Source organism: Gossypium hirsutum, chromosome A13, assembly GCF_007990345.1.
Source record: "Gossypium hirsutum isolate 1008001.06 chromosome A13, Gossypium_hirsutum_v2.1, whole genome shotgun sequence".
In the NCBI taxonomy this organism is placed as follows: Eukaryota; Viridiplantae; Streptophyta; class Magnoliopsida; order Malvales; family Malvaceae; genus Gossypium; species Gossypium hirsutum.
The window spans coordinates 20,604,779-20,622,116 of NC_053436.1; the positions used below are offsets into that span (position 1 = coordinate 20,604,779).

The following is a 17,338-nucleotide window of genomic DNA, read 5'->3' on the forward strand; positions in this document are numbered from 1 at the left end:
TTCACAATACAAAAATTATTGATTAAAATTATTTGAGCTCCCACCCCATTATCCATATCAATTTATCCCACAAATAGACCCATATTTACCACATCCTCTTTAGCCCTATTCGTTGAACCACTTGTACCCTGTACCACTTCCCTGCCTTTAGCCCTATTTCCACCTAGTAATTCTTTTTCCAGTCTACAAACTTGTTAAGACAAATTCTTTCACCTCTGTCATTTGACTTCTCTAGAAGCACTGCATTTAATGCTTCCATTTCCCAATCTGATCTTCCACCTCGCATCTTTTGCAATCCTGCCCCCATGATCGATTCATCTTCCGACGCCACTTACTCTTCCTTACTCTATGCAAATGATTACCCATCCCTATCGCTTATTTCTAGCCTTTGTCCATAGTCATACCCATCTTCAGTCAACCTCTTTACCACCACTCTAACTGGAAAGCATGGATTTCCAGCCTCAAAACCAATTGTCCCATCAACCCTTTCCTACTATTTGATTCTCACAGGCATTTTCATAGAGCCAAAACATCTCACCTTGCTTGGTTATTTTCCCAATGAAATTAGCTCCCCCAAATCCCCGCTACTCTTTTAAAGGATTCATAATTCCAATAATGAAGCGATATTCCTGTAACACCCCTCACCCGTATTTAACGCCAGGACAGGGTTCGAGGTGTCACCAGACTTAACTCAAACATACGCATGTAAAACTGGGCCATAAAATTTTGATCAATTTAAAACTTTTCATTTCATACTCAACCTGTTCCTTAATAGGACTTACGAGACCCAAAACATACATTCGAGATGATTTAAGTTTAAACTGAGAACTTAAGAAAAACTTGGAAAAGTTCATGCTTTAGGGTTCCACACGCCCGTGTGACTCAAGACACACCCATACCCTTAGCCCGTGTGCAACACTGACTTTAGGGCATGGCCATGACACACGCCTGTGTGGCCTACCCATGGACAATAATAACTTATAGACACAGCTATGGCACACGCCCGTATGGCCTACCCATAGAGAATATTGGCTTAACAGTTTAAGTGTCGGGGATGGACGGCCATAACACACACCCTTGGGGGTGAGCCGTGTGTCACACACGGTCTAGACACACGCCCGTGTGTCTTGCCCGTGTGGACAAACTAGGCTATCTTCCAATCCATTTTTCACAACCTACACAAGATCATTTCAATATACTAATTCCATCCCAAAAGACATCAATCCATTCATAGAAGGAACATCATATACATTTACCAAAATAAATAATAGCCATTATCTAGGCTTAATACAAAATGAAGGGCTTTTATCTTAAGCCAATATTCATAAACAATTTCTCAATAATACAACTTCCTAGTCTAGCCCTATACATGCCATAATCAAAAATATAAATCCAACTATACCGAGTATTACGGCTGAAAGTGCGATCGATATTTCTGACTTCAAGGGATCCTTGAGAAATTTGGCAGTACTGAAAGAAAAGAGAAAAGAAAGAAAGTAAGTATAAAGCTTAGTAAGTTGCATATAAATAAATATACAACAACAGTTTCACCATTTATCATCATGCTCATAGCTCAAACGTAAGCATAACTTGACTTACTCATTACCGTCCACTCAAGTCACATTTTCTAATTGAGATCATTACACATGTATACCAAAATAGGTACCTGTAACACTCAAAACATTATCATACTTTCCTTATTAAATCTTTTTCTTAACTCTTAAAGTTGAACCATTTGGAATACTACCGAATATTCTATAAGCCCCAAACATGGGTTAAGTTGCCGATGCCATGTCCCAGATATGGTCTTTCACTGGCTATCTTCATCGAGGCCAATGCCATGTCCCAGACATGGTCTTACACTAGCTCTCGTGTATAAGTGCTGATGCATGTCCCAAACATGTCTTAAACTAGCACGAAGCTTAGGCGATGCATGTTCCAGACACATCTTACACTAGCTACCATCATTGAGGCTGATGCATGTCCCAGACACGTTTTACACTGGCACTCATCTCTACGTCGATGCCATGTCCCAGACATGTTCTTACACTGGCTATCGTAATGTGGCTGATGCATGTCCCAGACACATCTTACACTAGCCCTCGTCTCAATGCCGATGCCATGTCCCAGACATGGTCTTACACTGGCTCTCACATCACACAATGTTATGGCATAAACATCCGGTTTGTTTCCTAGGGTTCTCACTGGATCTTTCTACTTTCTCAATCATAAATATGCATACTCAGTTCAAAATCTAGAAATTCATGCTATATCAAAATCAATAACAATCGAATACATGCATTTAACAATATAGTTGTAATATTTACATACAACTTACCTCGGTTTACAAAAAGTACTTGACTCGACAGCTTAATCGGATTGCTTGGCTTTGTCCCGGTCTAGGCTTGGTTTTGGTAAATCTTGATCTATAATAGAAAAAACGTACTCATTTAGTCATTAATTACAATTAGGCATTCATAATTTCACATCTTTGGTAAAATAACCATTTTACCCCTATATTCAAAAATCAATTTTTATCAAATTTCTTCGTATTTCAAAATAGCAACCCCAAATTCTCACTATTTCATACATTTATTACCTATTGCAACTTATGCAAAATGGTTCCTTCAGGTGTTTTCAAGCTAACAACTTTTTCAAAAGTTGCTTATAACACAACTAGGACTCATATTCCTCCATAAAAAAACTCAACATCTATCACAATTACATCCATGAAAAAATCCTAAACTCTTGACCATTTTGCAAGATATCACCCTCAATTGAAAGCTCATGCTTCAAGGGTCTCAAAAGTGTGAAAATCTTTAAGAAAACTCATTAAAATCACTTAGTTGTGAGAGGAATAAGTTGCTGAAAAATTTAAGCTTTCAAACCCCCTTTCATGGCTGAAAATTTAGGTGGAAAGAGATGAGAAGAAAAGAAATTAACAACCTTTTTTCTATTTTGTTTCTTTTTGGTCAAAATAGCTACCCAACTTCTACCTACTTTTAAAATTTGTCTCCTCTATGTCTTATGATCGGCTATGCCATCAATTAAGGGCCTATTTGCCCATTAAAGACCCCTAATTTTGGTTCTTTAATAAAATAACACCTTTAGCTATCAAATTAAGACTTTTGTACACTATGCGATTTAGTCCTTTTTCTCAATTGGGCTCACAATCGTTAAGATTCACTCGTCAAATTTTTCAAAAACTAATATAATCATGCTATAATCTCATAATTATAACAAAATAATTTTCCCAACTTTAGATTTGTGGTCCCAAGCCACTGTTCTGACTAGGCTCTAAATCGGGCTTCTACATTTCTCTCCCCTTAGGGATTTTCGTCCTCGAAAATCTTACCTATGAATAAGTTCGGGTACTGCTCTCTTAGAGACTCCTCGGGTTCCCATGTAGCTTCCCCGACTCCATGTATATGCCACAAAACCTTCCCAAGGGGTATACTCTTATTTCTTAACTGTTTGACCTCTCGAGCTAAGATCTTGAGCGGCTCCTCACCATAAGTCATATCTAGAAGTATCTCAACTTTAGTTGGCGCAATTACGTGTGAAGGGTCAGATCTGTATCGGCATAACATAGACACGTGAAACATGTCGTGAATCTTTTCTAACTCTAGCGGTAAATCCAAATGGTAGGCAACAGACCCTACTCTCTCGGTAACCTCATAAGGTCCTATGAAACGATGACTCAACTTGCCTTTTCTACCAAATCTGAGGGCTTTCCTCCACAGGGAAACTTTCAAAAATACCTTATTACAGACCTCAAACTTAATCTCCTTTCACTTCAAATCTGCGTAGGATTTTTATCTATCCGAGGCGGTTTTCAAGCAGCTGAGAATCACCTTCACTTTTTCCTCAGCCTCTTTTATCAAATCAACCCCGTGAATCTGACTCTCTCTCAACTCAGTCCAGAATAAGGGCATTCGGCACTTTCCCCCATACAAAGCCTCATAAGGCGGCATTTTTAAACTCAACTGATAGTTGTTATTGTAGGCGAATTCAACCAATGATAAGTATTTTTCCCAACTTCCTTGAAATTCAAGAACAACACCTCAACATGTCTTCTAAGATCTGTATTACTCTTTCCAACTGTCTGTCAGTTTGCAGATGAAAGGCCATACTGAAACTCAACTTGGTTCCTAGAGTCTCTTGTAACTTTTTCCAAAACCTCGAGGTGAACCTCAGGTCTCGATCGGATACAATCGATAACGGCACACCATGAAGCCTCGCAATCTCAAAAACATATAAGTCAGCCAACTTTTCAAGGGAGTAGTTGGCACACACTGTATGAAGTGTGCTGACTTAATGAGTTTATCGACAATAACCCATACTGCATCTTTCTTTTTCGGGGTTAGTGGCAAACCCGTTAAAAAATCCATGGCGATCTGATCCCACTTCCATTCGGGAACCATAATAGACTAGGGTAACCTAGAAGGCACTTGGTGTTCGGCATTTACTTGCTGACACACTAAACACTTAGAGACAAACTCTGAAATGTTTCTTTTCATTCCCGACAACCAATACATTTTCTTCAAGTCGTTATACATTTTCACGCTACCCGGTTGGATGGACGAACAACCACTGTGTGCCTCTCACAAAATCTTCTAACTGAGCTCACTATCTTTAGGTACACAAACTCTGTCTTTGAACATTATACAACCATCAGTACTAATACGAAAATCTGACTCAATCTCTGATTCACACTGAGTTCTCTTGGCTTGCAGTTTCTCGTCACTTTTTTGAGCTTCATGAATTTCATGAAGGAAAGTCAGTTTAGCCCTCAACTCCGCTAGGACCGATCCATCACTAGATATAGTCAACTGAGCGTTCAAGGCTCTCTAAGCGAACAATGACTTCATAATGAAAGCGTCGGAGACTACCTTCGCCTTTCCCGAATGATAGTCAATAATCAACTCATAATCTTTTATTATCTCTAACCATCGTCATTGCCTCAAATTCAACTCTTTCTGAGTCATCAGATACTTTAGACTCTTGTGATCGGTAAATACTTAGCATCTCTCACCATACCAATGGTGTCGCCAAATCTTCAGTGCGAACACCGCAGCTGCCAGCTCTAAATCATGGGTCGGATAATTTCTCTTGTGAGGTTTTAACTGCCTCGAGGCATAGGCTATAACCTTGCCTTCTTGCATGAGCACACACCCTAAACCGTTTAGGGAGGCGTCACTAAAAACTACAAATTCTTTGCCCGACTCCAGTTGCATTAAAATTGGGGCTTCGGTCAACAAAGCCATTAATTTCTCGAAATTTTGTTGGCATTCTACTGTCTATTTAAATTTGACATCTTTCTGTAAAAGCCTTGTTATCGGTGTAGCTATCATAGATAATCCGTTTACAAATCGTCTATAGTATCCTGCTAGCCCTAGAAAACTACCAACCTCTGTTACATTCCTCGACAGTTTCCATTCTACAATAGCTGAGCCTTTATTTGGGTTACCTCTGATTCTGTCACCCGACACAATGTGCAATAGAAATCCGACTTCGTTGAGCCAAAAATTGCTCTTACTAATCCGGACATGGAATTGCTTATCCCTCAAGGTCTGCAACACAGTTCTCAAATACTGTGCGAGCTCACTCTCGTTATGCGAATAAACCAAGATGTCATCAATAAAAACGACGACGAACCTATCCAAATACGGTCGAAATGCGGTTCATCAAGTCCATAAATACCACAAGGGCATTTGTCAATCCAAAAGGCATAACAAGAAACTCGTAATGCCCAAATCTAGTCCGAAAAGCAGTCTTCAGTTCATCTTGTTCCTTGACTCTTAACTGGTAATAACCGGACCTCAAATATAATTTAGAAAATATGGTGGCTCCTCTCAGTTGATTGAAGAGATCATAAATCCTCGGCAAGGGATACTTCTTCTTCACTGTTAGTTTGTTAAACTGCCTATTGTCGATACACAACCTCATCGACCCGTCTTTCTTTTTCATTAAAAGTATCGAAGCACCCCATGGTGAATAACTCGGTCTAGCAAAACCCTTATCTGTTAACTCTTGCAACTGCACTTTCAACTCTTTCAACTTAGTGGGGGCCATTCTATACAGTACAATCGAGATTGGCGTTATGCCAGGGACTAACTCGATACCAAACTCAACTTCTTTTTCTAGAGGTAATCCAGGCAACTCTTCCGGGAAAACATCTATAAACTCACAAACCACTAGTACAAACCCAATCTTCGACTCAGGACACTTGAGTATTCAGCATAAAAGCTAGATAAGTCCCATACCTTTTTCTCAAATATTTTTCAGCGTTCAGAGACGATATTATCACAGGCAATTTATCCAAGTCACCTGGTCCAACCCGAAGAATATTCCCATTTTCACAGTTTAACTCAATAATTTTCTTCCCACAGTCCACTACAACACTATGAGAAGTCAACCAATCCATCCTGAGCATTACGTCAAAATCATTGGATGGCAATAGCATTAAATTCACCGGGAAACAATGACCCCTAATTGTCAAAGATCAAATCCTACATACTTGGTCAACTAGAACATATCTACCCAAGGGATTGGACACTCTTATTACAAATTTAGTACACTTCACTATCATGCTCGTTCGAGGAATCAGTTCTACAAATATAGGAGTGTGTAGACCCTGGATCAATCAAAGCAACAACATAAATATCATGAATAGAAAAAGTACTCATAATCACGTCCAGAGACTTACCTCCTCACGGGCACGAATAACATAAGTTCTCGCAGGCACTCTGCCCTCAGAACTCACCACCGTATCTCTAGTCGCTCCTCTACTGTTAGCTCCACTACCCGGATTCTTTTGTGGTCTCCCCCTCAACGGAGCACTGCTTGCCTTCATTTCTTACTTCCTCTCTTTCTCTTCCATCTCAGGGCAATCGCGAATAAAGTGGTCTAGTGATCCACACTTGAAACAGCCCCTCTCATTTACTCGGCATTCGCCTAAGTGGCGTATCCCACGTTATGGACACTCTTGCCTATCTGGCCGAGTACTACCAACACTAGCAACCGAAGTAGTCTGGGCTTTAGACGTCATATTCTGATGATTCTTGTTCCCCCTCGAATATCCCACCGAAGCGTTCAATTGGGTAATAAATTCTTTCGACCTCTTAGAGGAGGACTGATGCGTCTTCCCCATCTTTCTTCTCTTTAAATCTCGCGACTCAATGGTCGCCTTCTTCCTCTCCTTTACCAACTCTTCTGCTTTATATGCTCTCTCAACAAGCACCACAAATTTTCTTAACTCTAGGATGCCCACAAACACTCAAATGTCTTCATTGAGGCCATCCTCAAACCTCTTGCACATAGTAGTTTCAGTGGATACGCATTCTTGTGCATATTTACAAAGCTTCACAAACTCACGCTCATACTCCGTCACACTGTTACTACCTTGCTTCAACTCTAAAAATTCCTTCCTTTACTGATCCAAGAACCTCTGGCTAATATATTTCTTTTGAAACTCTTCTTGGAAGAATTCCCAAGTGATCCTCTCTCTCGGTACAATAGAAACGAGAGGGCTCCACCATTGATAAGCCGAGTCTCGTAGGAGTGACAAGGCACACTTTATGCACTCATCAGGTGTGCATAATAGCTCATCGAATACCCTCATGGTATTTTCTAGCCAAAACTTCGCTCTCTCCAGGTCATCATCTACACTAACCCAAAATTCCTCGGCCCCTTGCTTCCGGATCTTGTCTATTGGAGGCTTCTCTCTCCTGAACATGTCCACACCTTGCGGAGCCACCGGGGCATACTGGGGAATTGGAGGAGGTGGGGGAGGTGGAGTGTTCGGGTTCGCACGAACGAACTCCGTATACCAAGCAGCCATCATTCGAAGGTAAGTTTCCCTAGCCCCTCTGCCTTGGCCCAAACTTACGGGCTCACTCTCTACCGGCGCGGTCCATTCTGCGGGAGCCATCACATTACTTTCCATGCCATCCGCCGTGGTTCTATCAGGATCTATTACCATATAAAAACAAATTTTATAGTTGTCAGGAATCGTCACACTATCAATATATATTTATGGCATGTATGGCTAGACTCGTACTTCAACTAGATTAGTCCTAGAACCGACTAAACCATGCTGTGATACCACTAAATGAAACACCCTCACCCATATTTGACGCTGGGACAGGGTTCGAGGTGTCACCAGACTTATCTCAACCATACGCATGTAAAACTGGGCCATAAAATTTTGATCAATTTAAAACTTTTCATTTCATATCAACCTGTCCCTTAATAGGACTTACAAGACCCAAAACATACATTCGGGATGATTTAAGTTTAAACTGAGAACTTAAGAAAAACTTGGAAAAGTTCATGCCTTAGGGTTCCACACGCTCGTGTAACTCAAGACATGCCCTTTCCATTAGCCCGTGTGCAACACTGACTTTAGGGCACGGCCATGACACACGCCCGTGTGGCCTACCCATGGAAAATACTGACTTATAGACACAGCTATGGCACACACCCGTGTGGCCTACCCGTGGACGATATTGACTAAAAATTTTAAGTGCAGGGGACGCATGGCCATAACACACACCCATGGGGGTGAGCCGTGTGTCACACACGGCCTAGACACACGCCCGTGTGTCTTGCCCTTGTGGACAAACTAGGCTATCTTCCAAGCCATTTTGCACAACCTACACAAGATCATTTCAATATACTAATTCCATCCCAAAAGACATCAATTCATTCATAGAAGGAACATCATATACATTTACCAAAATAAATAATAGCCATTATCTAGGCTTAATACAAAATGAAAGGCTTTTACCTTAAGCCAATATACATAAACAATTTCTCAATAATACAACTTCCTAGTCTAGCCCTATACATGCCATAATCAAAAATATAAATCCAACTATACTGAGTATTATGGCTGATAGTGTGATCAATATCTCTGACTTCAAGGGGTCCTTGAGAAATTTGGCAGTATTGAAAGAAAAAGGAAAGGAAAGAAAGTAATCATAAAGCTTAGTAAGTTACATATAAATAAATATACAACAACAGTTTCACCATTTATCATTACGCTTATAGCTGAAAGGTAAGCATAACTTGACTTACTCATTTCCGTCCACTCAAGCCACATTTTCTAATTGAGATCATTACACATGTATACCAAAATAGGTACCTGTAACACACAAAACATTATCATACTTTCCTTATTAAATCTCTTTCTTAACTCTTAAAGTTGAACATTTTGGAATACTACCAGATATTCTATAAGCCTCAAACATGGGTTAAGTTGCCGATGCCATGTCTAAGACATGGTCTTACACTAGCTCTCGTGTATAAGTGCTAATGCATGTCCCAGACATGTCTTACACTAGCACGAAGCTTAGCCGATGAATTTCCTAGACACGTCTTACACTGGCACTCATCTCTACGCCGATGCCATGTCCCAAACATGGTCTTACCTTGGCTATCGTAATGTGGCTGATGCATGTCCCAGACACGTCTTACACTAGCCCTTGTCTCAATGCCGATGCCATGTCCCAGACATGGTCTTACACTAGCTCTCACATCACACAATGTTATGACATGAACATCCGGTTTGTTTCCTGGGGTTCTTACTGGATCTTTCTACTTTCTCAATCATAAATATGCATACTCAGTTCAAAATCTAGAAATTCATGCTATATCAAAATCAATAACAATTGAATACATGCGTTTAACAATATAGTTGTATTATTTACATACAACTTACCTTGATTTACAAAAAGTACTTGACTAGACGGCTTAATCGGATTGCTTGGCTTTGCCCCGGTCTAGGCTCAGTTTTGGTAAATCTTGATCTATAATAGCAAAAATGTACTCCTTTAGTCATTAATTACAATTAGGCATTCATAATTTCACATCTTTGGTAAAATGACCATTTTGCCCCTTGGCCTTGACAAAATGACCATTTTACCCTAATATTCGAAAATCAATTTTTTATCAAATTTCTTCGTATTTCAAGCCTAGCTAAACTCTTTTTACTCTTATAGCAACCCCAAATTCTCATTAATATAATCATGCTATAATCTCATAATTATAACAAAATAATTTTACCAACTTCGGTTTTGTGGTTCCGAGACCACTGTTTCGACTAGGCCTTAAATCGGGCTGTTATATTTCTCCCCCTTTAGGGATTTTTGTCTTTGAAAATCATACCAGTGAATAAGTTCGGATATTTCTCTCTCAGAGACTCCTCGGGTTCTTATGTAGCTTCCTCGACTCCATGTCTATGCCACAAAACCTTCACAAGCTTGACCTCTCGAGCTAAGATCTTGACCGGCTCCTCACCATAAGTCATATCCGGAAGAATCTCAACTTCAGTTGGCACAATTACGTACGAAGGGTCAGATCTGTATCGGTGTAACATGGACATGTGAAACACGTCGTGAATCTTTTCTAACTCTGGCAGTAAATCCAAACGGTAGGCAACAGGCCCTACTCTCTCGGTAACCTCATAAGGTCCTAAGAAACAAGGACTCAACTTGCCTTTTCTACCAAATCTGAGGACTTTTCTCCAAAGGGAAACTTTCAAAAGTACCTTATCACCAACCTTAAACTTAATCTCATTTCGTGTCAAATTCACGTAGGATTTTTGTCTATCCGAGGTGGCTTTCAAATAGTTGCGAATCACCTTAACTTTCTCCTCAGCCTCTTTGATCAAATAACCCCGTGAACCTGACTCTCTCTCAACTCAGTCCAGAATAAGGGCGTTTGGCACTTTCGCCCGTACAAAGCCTCATAAGGCGTCATTTTTAGACTCGATTGATAGATGTTATTGTACGCGAATTCAACCAATACTAAGTATTTTTCCCAACTTCCTTGAAATTCAAGAACACAACACCTTAACATGTCTTCTCAGATCTGTATTACTCTTTCCGACTGTCCATCAGTTTGCGGATGAAAGCCCGTACTGAAACTCAACTTGGTTCCTAGAGCCTCTTCCAACTTTTTCCAAAACCTCGAGATGAACCTCGGGTCTCGATCGGATATAATCGATAACGGCACACCATGAAGCCTCACAATTTTAGAAACATATAAGTCGGCCAACTTTTCAAGGGAGTAGTCGGCACGCACTAGTATGAAGTGTGCTGACTTAGTGAGTTTATCGACAATAACCCATACCGCATCTTTCTTTTTCAGGGTTAGTGGCAAACCCGTTACAAAATCTATGGTGATTCGATCCCACTTCCATTTGGGAACCATAATAGGCTGGAGTAACCCAGACGGCACTTGGTGTTCAGCCTTTACTTGCTGACACACTAAACACTTAGAGACAAACTTCGAAATGTCTCTTTTCATTCCCGACCACCAATACATTTTCTTCAAGTCGTTATACATTTTCACGCTACCCGGGTGGACAGACGAACAACCACTGTGTGCCTCTCACAAAATCTTTTAAATGAGCTCACTATCCATGCTACACAAACTCTATCTTTGAACATTATACAACCATCATTACTAGTAAGAAAATCTGACTCAATCTCTGATTCACACTGAATTATCTGAGCTTGCAGTTTCTCGTCATCATTTGAGCTTCACGGATTTCACGAAGAAAAGTCAATCTGGCCCTCAACTCCGCTAAGACTGATCCAACACTAGATATAGTGAACTGAGCGTTCAAGGCTCTCAAGGCAAACAATGACTTCCTACTCAAAGCGTCGGTGACTACCTTCCCCTTTCCCGGATGATAGTCGATAATCAACTCATAATCTTTTATTAGCTCTAACCATCATCGTTGCCTCAAATTCAACTCTTTCTGAGTCATCAGATACTTTAGACTCTTGTGATCAGTAAATACTCGGCATCTCTCACCATACAAATGATGTCGCCAAATCTTCAGTGCGAACACCACAGCTGCCAGCTCTAAATCATGTATCGGATAATTTCTCTAGTAAGGTTTTAACTGCCTCGAGGTATAGGCTATAACCTTGCCTTCTTGCATGAGCACACACCCTAAACCGTTTAGGGAGGCGTCACTAAAAACTACAAATTCTTTGCCCGACTCAGGTTGCACTAAAATTAGGGCTTTGGTTAACAAAGCCTTTAATTTCTCAAAACTCTATTGGCATTCTACTGTCCATTCAAATTTGACAACTTTCTATAAAAGCCTTGTTATCGGTGTAGCTATCATAGAGAATTTGTTTACAAATCGTCTATAGTATCCCTCTAGCCCTAGAAAACTACGAACCTCTGTTACATTTCTCGGCGGTTTCCATTCTGCAATAGCTGAGACTTTATTTGGGTCAACTCTTATTCTGTGACCCCACACAATGTACCCTAGAAATCTGACTTCATTGAGCCAAAAATCGCTCTTACTAAACTTGGCATAGAGTTCCTTATCCCTCAAGGTCTGCAACACGGTTCTCAAATGCTCTGTGTGCTCACTCTCGTTACGCGAATAAACCAAGTTGTCATTAATAAAAACGATGACAAACCTATCCAAATACGGTCGGAGTTCATCAAGTCCATAAATACCGCTGGGGCATTTGTCAATCCAAAAGGCATAACAAGAAATAGTAATGTCCGTATCTTGTCTAAAAAGCAGTCTTCAGTACATCTTGTTCCTTGACTCTTAACTGGTAGTAACCCGACCACAAATCTATTTTAGAAAATACAGTGACTCCTCTCAGTTGATCGAAGAGATCATCAATCCTCGGCAAGGGATACTTGTTCTTCACTGTTACTTTGTTAAGTTGCCTATAGTCGATACATAACCTCATCGACCCGTCTTTCTTTTTCACAAAAAGTACCAGAGCACCCCATGGTGAATAACTCGGTCTAGCAAAACCCTTATCTGTTAACTCTTGCAACTGCACTTTCAACTCTTTCAACTCAGTGGGGGTCATTCTATACAGTGCAATCGAGATTGGTGTTGTCCCAGGAACTAACTCGATACCAAACTCAACTTCTCTTTCTAGAGGTAATCCGGGCAACTCTTCCGGAAAAACATCTATAAACTCACAAACCACTGGTATTGGTTCAATCTTCGACTCAGACACTTGAGTATCCAGCACAATAGCTAGATAAGCCTCACACCTTTTTCTCAAATACTTTTCAGCGTTCAGAGATGATTTATTATACGCGATTTATCCAAGTCACCTAGTCCAACTCGAAGAATATCCCATTTTCACACTTTAACTCAATAATTTTCTTCCCACAGTCAACTACAACACTATGAGAAGTCAACCAATCCATCCCGAGGATTACGTCAAACTCATTGAATGGAAATAACATTAAATTTTCCAGGAAATAATGACCCCTAATTGTCAAAGGACAACTCCTACATACTTGGTCAACTGGAACATATCTACCCAAGGGATTGGACACTCTTATTACAAATTCAGTACACTCTACTATCATGCTCATTTGAGGAATCAGTTCCATACAAATATAGGAGTGGGTAGACCCCGGATCAATCAAAGCAACAACATAAATATCATGAATAGAAAAAGTACTCGTAATCATGTCGGGAGACTCTGCCTCCTCACAGGCACGAATAGCATAAGTCCTCAAAGGCGCTCTACCCTCGAACCTCGCCACCATATCTCTAGTCGTGCCTCTACTGTTAGCTACACTACCAAGATTCTTTTGTGGTCTCCCCCTCAACGGAGCACTGTTTGCCTTCATTTCTTGCTTCCTCTCTCTCTCTCTTCCATCTCAAGGTAATTGCGAATAAAGTGGTCTAGTGATCCACACTTGAAACAGCCCCTCTCATTTACTCGGCATTCACCTAAGTGGCATCTCCCACACTGCAGACACTCTTGCCTATCTAGCCGAGTACTACCAACACTAGCGACCGAAGCAGTTTGGGCTTTAGATGTCATATTCTAATGATTCTTGTTCCTCCTCGAATATCCCACTGAAGCGTTCGATTAGGTAATAATTTTTTCGACCTCTTGGAGGAGGACTGATGCGTCTTCCCCATCTGTCTTCTCTTTAAATCTCGTGACTCAATGGCCGCCTTCTTCCTCTCCTTCACCAGCTCTTCTGCTTTACATGCTCTCACAACGAGCACCACCAATTCTCTTAACTCTATGATGCCCACAAACACTCGAATGTCTTCATTGAGGTTATCCTGAAACCTCTTACACAGTAGTTTCAGTAGATACGCATTCTCGTGCACATTTGCTAAGCTTCACAAAGACACGCTTATACTCCGTCACAGTCTTACTACCTTGCTTCAACTCTAAAAATTCCTTCCTTTTCTAATCCAAGAACCTCTAGCTAATATACTTCTTTCGAAACTCTTCTTGGAAGAATTCCTAAGTGATCCTCTCTCTCAGTACAATAGATATGAGAGTGTTCCACCACTGATAAGCCGAGTCTCGTAGGAGTGACACGGCACACTTCACGCACTCATCAGGTGTGCATGATAGCTCATCGAATACCCTCATGGTATTTTCTAGCCAAAACTCTACTCTCTCCCGGTCATCATCTACACTAGCCCAAAATTCCTCAGCCCTAGCTTCCGGATCTTGTCTACCAGAGGCTTCTCTCTCCTGAACATGTCCGCACCTTGCGGAGCCACCGAGGCATATTGAGGAATCAGAGGAGGTGGGGGAGGTGGAGTGTTCGGGTTCGTACGAACGAACTCTATATACCAAGCATCCATCATTCGAAGGTAAGCTTCCCTAGCCCCTCTGCCTTAGCCCATACTTACGGGCTCACTCTCTACCAGCGCGATCCCTTCTGCGAGAGCCAGCGCTTTACTTTCCACGTCATGCATCATGGTTCTATCAGGATCCATTACTATATAAAAACACAATTTATAGGTGTCAAGAATCGTCATACTATCAATATATATTTATGGCATGTATGGCTAGACTCGTACTTTAACTAGGTTAGTCCTAGAACCGACTAAACCATTCTCTGATACCACTAAATGTAACACCCCTCGCCCATATCAGACGCTGGGACAGGGTTCAAGGTGTCACCAGACTTAACTCAAACATACGCATGTAAAACTGGGCCATAAAATTTTGATCAATTTAAAACTTTTCATTTCATACTCATCCTGTCCCTTAATATGACTTACGAGACCCAAAACATACATTCGAGATGATTTAAGTTTAAACTGAGAACTTAAGAAAAACTTGAAAAAGTTCATGCCTTAAGGTTCCACATGCCCGTATGACTCGAGACACGCCCATGCCCTTAGCTCGTGTACAACACTGACTTTAAGGCACGGCTGTGACAGCCCTAAATTGACCCTAGTCGGGAAGTGGTTTCGGGACCGCTAAGCCGAGTCACCGAAGTATTTGGATGTGATAATTATTGTCTAGAATATGTGAATATGAATGTGTGAAAGTTTTAAACTTCGATTTAGTCGATTGCATGTGAACCTAGTTAATAGGACTTATGTGTGACACTTTTGAAATGCGATAGGTTAATTTATAAGGACCTATTTAAGCATGTAGTGAAAATATTGGCTTTGCATGTCAAATACTCCTTTTGTGTGCATAGTGGCCGGCCATGATGGAGCATATATTAGACTATGTGGTAAATTTCCATGAAGTGGTCATTATTTTAAGTAAAAGAAAAGAAATAATAAAAGAAATACTAAGGATACTAAAAGAAAAAAAAAAGAAAGAGGGAGGTTATCACCTTGTTCTTCTTGGCCGATTGTAGAGAGGAAGATAGGAGGGTAGCATTCGGTCACTTGAAGCTTGAGAAGGTTAGTAAAATTTTGTTAGTTTTGAAATTTTAAGCTTAGTTTAAGTCATTTAGCTAGCTCCATATTAGCCCATTTGAAAACTTGGAATTTTTGATGGATGGATGGAGCATTCGGCTATGGTTATTAAAGAAGGAATTTGATTATTTCCTTTAAGTTTTGATGAAGAATGTGTTGAGTAAATTAGGGGTTTGAACACTTAAGGATTCGGCATTGTTCATGATTTTTTTTAGAAGGTGAGTTTGAATGATATGAGTAATGTCATGTATGGGTTTCGGCTTTGATAAGTAAAAATGTAAGGGTAATTGAAATGAATAATTGGAGGCTTAATCATCAAGAGGTTCGGCTATGGACTATAAGTGTTAGCTAATTCGGCACAAGAGTATAAATGTTAATTACTTTATAATTGAAGCCTTGAAGAATAGGTTGTGGATCATTAAAGTGTTGAAGGTTAAATCTTTAAGCTTGGTTAATTTGGACATTCGGCTATTCTCATGACACTAGATACAAGGGTGTGAAAGGTTATCTATATATATATATATAAGTTTAATTTATTCATGGTAACTTGGCATGTGGATTGGATATATGTTAGTTAATATATGCATTTGGAGGTGATGTGTTAAATAATTAGGTATACGGGTTGGTTTCATTATTGAGTATAAGGGCTAAGTGTTTTAAATTGCCTTTGATGTATACATGTTTATATTGAAATATTAAGGCTATGTTAGCCAATTGAGGGTTTCGGCCAAGATATTCAAATAGATTGGTGTGAATGTTTGAGTGATGAATTTGACTCTTGTGTCGAGTTGGGATGATATGTGTATTTATATAAAACTAAATGATGCTAAATAAATTCGATTATACATGGTATTGAGCTAGTATCATGTTCGTTGGTACATGAGTAGAGCATATGTTTGATGTTTAATATCTAGTTAATAACATCTTTTGTACTTAGTTGTATGGTATACATGTATTAAATCGAATCGCTAATTTGATAAGTTATTTAATAAAATCTACTTGTTGAATCAAGCTCAAGAGCCAAGGGGGTCAAAATCTGATAAAGGAAAGGAAAAAGTGATCAGTAGTCTATCCACAACTATTCAAAGTATCCGAGGTAAGTCTTCGAGGAATGACCCTACTTGAATTATATTGAAATGATTAGTCATACTATGACGGATAGTCGAATGTGCATAGAGACTAAGTTATAAAGCCAATCGAAATCATGCTCTTTGTGAGTGGCTATTGAGCCGAAATTTGAAAGGTTTAATAAATGATTTGTGTTTGAGCCTTAGTAACGAAAATAAGATATGGATGTGTTAAGATTATAGATATATGTGTGCATGAGCATTTGATATATCCGGGCTAAGACCCGAAGGCATTTGTGCGAGTTGATATATCCGGGCTAAGACCCGAAGGCATTTGTGCGAGTTGATAAATCCGGGCTAAGACCCGAAGGCATTTGTGCGAGTTGATATATCCGGGCTAAAACCCGAAGGCATTTGTGCAAGTTGATATATCCGGGCTAAGACCCGAAGGCAATTATGCAAGTTGATATATCCGGGCTAAGACCCGAAGGCATTCGTGCGAGTTGCTATACCCGGGTTAAGACCCGAAGGCAATTGTGCTTGCGGTTATATCCGGCTAAATTTTGAA

The 17,338-nt window shown here is 40.1% G+C and overlaps 1 protein-coding gene across 1 annotated transcript; it reads right to left on the bottom strand.

Annotated features, from left to right (window-relative positions):
- Positions 1-358: 358 nt before the first annotated feature.
- LOC121212289 (uncharacterized) lies at positions 359-6,856 on the bottom strand. The gene is made up of 8 exons (XM_041084742.1): positions 6,710-6,856; positions 6,582-6,637; positions 6,267-6,428; positions 5,412-5,658; positions 4,622-4,850; positions 4,093-4,295; positions 3,855-3,986; positions 359-490 (listed from the first exon to the last, which is right to left on the bottom strand). Exons 1-8 carry the CDS (start codon positions 6,854-6,856, stop codon positions 359-361), a joined length of 1,308 nt encoding a protein of 435 aa, XP_040940676.1.
- Positions 6,857-17,338: the final 10,482 nt, after the last annotated feature.